Consider the following 5,000-nt stretch of genomic DNA (forward strand, 5'->3'; position numbering starts at 1 on the left):
CACACGAACAAGCACTGTGGAATGCATCATCTTGACTGGATATTTTATAACTGGAAAATCTATTTGTATGTTTTCCAGAGATAAAGTGTCTCTCCCTCTTTCCCCTTCCTCCCTCTCTCTCTCCCTTTCCCTTCTATTTTATCATTTTTTTCCCCCTTTTCTCCCCCCCGCCCACCCCCCGACTCGAAGCATTTCATTCCGCACGAACCTCCCAGGAAGATTTAAAGAGTTTGCTCCCCTTTTTGATTTTCCAGCCCGGCTCTTGCTCTCCCTCTCCTCTTTGTTAAACACCAGCGCCGCCGGGCCCGGCGCTCCTCTCCCCGTCCCTTCCCAGCCCTTCCCTCCCCACCTTCCCGGGGCTCTGCTGGGAAGGGGGCAGGAGGCAGCCCCCCACCGGACCCCCCACTTTTGGGAAGGGCTTCTCCGGGGGTCCTGGGGGTCAGGGCTCAAAGCTGGGGCTCTCCCCTCGCCCTCTCTTTGCTGGGGAACCGTTCCCTTGAATTATTAACTGGGGGAGCCCATCAATATTTTATTTGGGCGAAAACTTCGGCGGGGACGTAATTTAATTAGGACAAATTTGGCGGCTGTTTGGAGGCTGTTAATCACTGGCAGGGCGAAGCGCGGTGGGTGTGATGGGCTGCATCTCCTGCGCAGGGAGGGGATGGCAAGGGAGGGGTGGGAACTTTATTTGGGTCTCATTTTTTTTTTAATTTTCTTATTTTTTTTTTTGGTTTTTTTTGGCCTCCTCTTTAGGAAGAAGAGGCTGCTCCTAGCTGTGTCTGCGCTCGCGGTTTCAGTCTTGCTGTTGCTGCTGGGGAAGGGGGGGGACCGTGGCCGAATCGATAGGAGATTGCATTAATTATGATTTCGATTGATATGCTCAAATCTCCTTCTAAACGCCGCAAAAGGCTCTTCCCTTTTCTTTCCCTTCCTTTTTTCTCCCCCCCCCCCTTTTTTTTTTCTTCCCACCTCTCCCTCCCTCTGCCCCCCTCCCCTCTCCCCTGTTATAGAGCCGGAGAGGAGATGAAAAGGCTTGTAGTTTTAAATTCAATGTGACAGCTCTGGAAAGAGCGGATGATGAATCTCCTATTATTGGATCAGTCTATTTGCCGCTCAATGTCTCTCTGTAATTGGAGCAACATCACTTTAAAGGTTCAGAGAGTAGAGCATTTCTGGTGAAAAATCCCCACAACACGCCGGTGAATGTTTTAAAGGGAAATCTATTAGTGATTTGGAGAGGGGAGGGGACAAGGGGGAAGAGGGTGGGTTGCAGGGGGGGAGGCGATGTGTGTGTGTGTGTGCATGTGTGTGTGCAACTCTTCTGTTTGGTATTTAACCGGGTATCAGGCAGGTCCGTGAGTTCCCCTCCGTCTCCCCCTCGCCCTCCCCTGCCCTCCCCGGGCTGGAGTTCGTCTCCGAGCCCCCCTCGTCTTGTTGTGACAGCTCTGATATTGTTTATTGAGGCTGGATGTCAGGTATAATTAGCAATCGATATGGAAAACGTTTGCTCCCCACACTGGCACGTCTCTGACGTCAGGAGCGATTAACGTTTCTTATTGGTCCCAAATTCCCCCAGCCTGAGCTAATTATTGGGAGCCTGATGTTGATAAAGTTAAAGCGCCCGGGCGCCCTGCAGCATGAGCCCCTCGCCGCGCCGCCTCCTCCTTCTCCGGCAGCAGCACCCCCGGCCCCAGCCGCCCCGCCGCCAGCACCCCCAGCCCCGACGGCACCCCCCGCCGCCGCCCTAAAGCCGCCCCCATGATGGACAGCCGCATCCTGGAGCATCCCCATGCCCAGTTCGGGGGCATGGTGGGCTTCCCTTACCCGCTCGGCCACCACCACGTCTACGAGCTGGCCGGCCACCAGCTGCAGTCGGCGGCCGCCTCCGTGCCCTTCTCCATCGATGGATTACTGAGCGGCTCCTGCGCCGCCTCCGTGGTCAACCCGGCGCCTCTCATCCCCTCGGGCTGTGGGGTGAGCGGGGACAGCCAGCCCTTCAAGCTCGCAGGTAGGAGCGGCCCCGGCCCTATTCCCATCCCTGCCCCGACCTCCGGCCCTATTCGCATCCCTTCCCCTACCCCCGACCCCATCCCTGCTCCGCGCCCCGCTCCGTGCGGGTAGCGGGGTGCCTGGAGGGGGAAAGGGGGTGCTGCCACCCTCGGGCACCCCCCCCACCCCGAGGGGACGGACAGGACGGGCTGGGGGACAGCAGGAGCCCCCCCCCGTTCCTAGCGGGCAGCGTGTGCCCCAAACAATAGCGGGGCCGGGCCGCCCCCAAACTTCTCCGCGGTGGGTGCTCGGGCCAGGCCGCCCTTCCCGCTATTTAAAAAATAAAAATGAAATAAAAAGGAGGGGGTGCCGGAGTTTGGGGAGTGAAGAGCGGCGATTTTTTTGTCGTTGTTGTTATTTTCCAAGCGCTATAACCACCGGGAGAGGCTCCCCTGCCTTCCCCCGGCCTGCAGCACGGCTATTGTTCAGCTCTGCAAACGTCGCCCCAGCCTCCTCTTATCGAGCCTGGAACATCCTCCCTCCGCTAAAAATACGATAATAATAATAAAAAATAAAAATAAAAAATCCGGTATTACGATCTCGATAATTTCCCCACCCGGCAGATAACGGGAGGGGCAGCTCGGGCCGTGAATCCCGGCCCGGTAAATGCCGGTCCTCGGGGGGGCCGGAGGCCGGTGGAAGCTGCGGGAGGCCCGGAGGCTACTGGGGGAGGCCGGAGGCTGCTGGAGGCCCGGAGGCTTCGGGAGGATGGAGGCCGCCCAGCCCCGGGAGGCCCGCGTGGGACCGGAGGCCGTCTGGGGTGGCCGGGGAAGGGAAAGGGGGGGGGGGCTTTAATTTTTATTTTATTTTTATTTTTAATTCAACCTTTGGTGGCTGGAGCCTCTATCGGAACTTCTCTCTCTCTCTCTGCCAGCTGGGTGCCTGTGGCGAGCTTCCTTCAGGAATAAATGTTCAGTAAAGTACATTTTCGGAGGAGGCGAGGGCAGATCGGGTTCCTGCCCGTTTTTAGCGCAGGTGTGTGTTATAATCCCGCTTTTTTCTACCAACGTTGCCGAGCACGAAAGTTAAAGGCTCCTGTAAATGGCAGGGAGGGGGGAGAAGGCCCGTCTTCCAGGGAGCTGAGGGTATTTCTGCCTTTTCAGACTCGGGTGACCCGGACAAAGAAAGTCCTGGCTGTAAAAGAAGACGAACCCGCACCAATTTTACTGGCTGGCAGCTCGAGGAGCTGGAAAAGGCGTTTAATGAGAGCCATTACCCGGACGTGTTTATGCGAGAGGCTCTGGCTCTCAGGCTGGACTTGGTGGAGTCCAGAGTGCAGGTAAAAAACCCCAAACCTCCTCCCCTCCCGTCTCCCTGGGCCGAGATGTTCCTCCGGGAGCCCCAGCCCTGCTTCTGCCGGGGCTCCCCTTTTGTTCCCTGCCCTCGCTCGGTCGCCGCCGGTTTATTTCTATTATTATTATTATATTAAAAAAAAAAAAGCAGGCTTGCAGACGGGCCACAAAGCGTGATATTGCAGCGTAGGTTCCCTAACTATTTTTATTTTTCCCCTGTAAATATTTTTTCCTAAACGAGCCGAGGGTGAAAAATTAGCATGCAAATCGGAGACTTAATCACGGGCCGGGGTACGCTGGAAAACGGCGAGGCGGCTCCTAGGAGCGGTGAGAGCTGCGGGACTTGCTCAACTTCAGCTGAACGGACTGCTCGGGCGTACGGGGGGCTCCATCTCTGCGCTTAAAAATAATAAAAATTAAATTAAATAGGGATCGAGGCGGGGGATGCGGGACCGCGTCTCCTCTTGCTGCTGTAGGTCGCGGTGGCTGCTCCGGCCGGGGGAGCGGGGTGCGGATGGGGCCGGGGGCTGCGTGGCCATGCGGGGGGGGGGACGGGGACACGCGCGGTTCGCACCCTCGGGGCCGCCCCCCCCCAGGGCTGAGCCGGCGCCGTTTGCGCGGTGCCCGAAGTGGCTTCGTTTGCGGTGCGATGCCCGGGCGCTGCTCCCTAAAAAAGCACGGCTCGTCCCGGCACGGCTCGCCCTCGTCCCCCTACGGCCCTCCCGGGGCGAAGGAGCCGGGCTGGGGTCGTGGAAGCGCCGGGGCTGGGGCTGTGCTCGGGGCCCCGTGCTGCCAGCGGAGGGTTTTATTTGATTTTCTCATAAGTTAGAAAAATAGCATTAATTTAGGGCCTCATCCCACATCGCCCTGTTCCCTCTGCTCCGCTCCCCGGGATGGGCAGGAGGTCCGGGCGCTGAGAGCCCCCCCTCGGCCTCTCACCCGCTTATTGTGCTGTGTTTTATGGCTTTTTGCGAGCTGCTGCGAAGGGATCGGGCCCGGCCCCGGTGTTTCTGCACCCCTGGGCCGCCGGGAAGAGCTGGGGAGGGGGAAGAACAGACGTTCCCCCGTCCCCTCCATCGGTGCTAGCAAGGCGCAGCGTGTGTGTGCGTGTGTGTGCACCCCCAACCCCTTCTTTCTACCCCCTCAAAGAGCCGTGGATCTCTCTTGCTGCTCCCCCGGGCCCTACAGATGGGGGCTGCCGGCACCTCGACGGGGGGGGACGGGGGAGGCCTGAGCTGTGCTGCTCGCTCCCCGCCGCCCTGGCCACCGCGGGGGGCCCGGTGCGCTGGGTGTTAACTGCTTCTCGTTGTTCGGTGTGTAGGTCTGGTTCCAAAACCGCCGGGCCAAATGGAGAAAGAAAGAAAACACCAAGAAGGGCCCGGGGCGGCCGGCTCACAACTCGCACCCCACGACGTGCAGCGGGGAGCCCATGGACCCCGAGGAGATCGCCCGCAAGGAGCTGGAGAAGATGGAGAAAAAGAAACGCAAGCACGAGAAAAAACTCCTCAAAAGCCAAAGCCGCCACCTCCACTCGCCCAGCGGCCTCTCCCTGCACAGCACGCCCAGCTCGGACAGCGACAGCGGCGGCGGGGGGGGGCTCTCGCCCGCTCCCCCGGAGGCGAAGCCCCGCGGGCAGCCCCCGCCGCCTCACCCGCCGCC

General features: G+C 59.4%; 1 protein-coding gene across 2 annotated transcripts in view; it reads left to right on the top strand.

Annotated features, from left to right (window-relative positions):
* The first annotated feature begins 1,199 nt into the window (after positions 1-1,199).
* Positions 1,200-5,000, top strand: part of UNCX (UNC homeobox) — a 4,993-nt gene continuing 1,192 nt past the window's right edge. The window contains exons 1-4 of one of the 2 annotated variants that reach the window (XM_038187126.2): positions 1,872-2,008; positions 2,924-3,024; positions 3,153-3,328; positions 4,663-5,000. The exon at positions 4,663-5,000 is cut by the window's right edge and continues 1,192 nt beyond it. In XM_038187126.2, the coding sequence (XP_038043054.1) occupies positions 2,958-3,024; positions 3,153-3,328; positions 4,663-5,000 (581 nt within the window). In that variant the 5' untranslated portion in view covers positions 1,872-2,008; positions 2,924-2,957. Of the gene's footprint in view, positions 2,009-2,923; positions 3,025-3,152; positions 3,329-4,662 lie in introns of both variants that reach the window. The other variant, XM_027469530.3, reaches the window with a different exon arrangement.

Source organism: Anas platyrhynchos, chromosome 15, assembly GCF_047663525.1.
Source record: "Anas platyrhynchos isolate ZD024472 breed Pekin duck chromosome 15, IASCAAS_PekinDuck_T2T, whole genome shotgun sequence".
In the NCBI taxonomy this organism is placed as follows: Eukaryota; Metazoa; Chordata; class Aves; order Anseriformes; family Anatidae; genus Anas; species Anas platyrhynchos.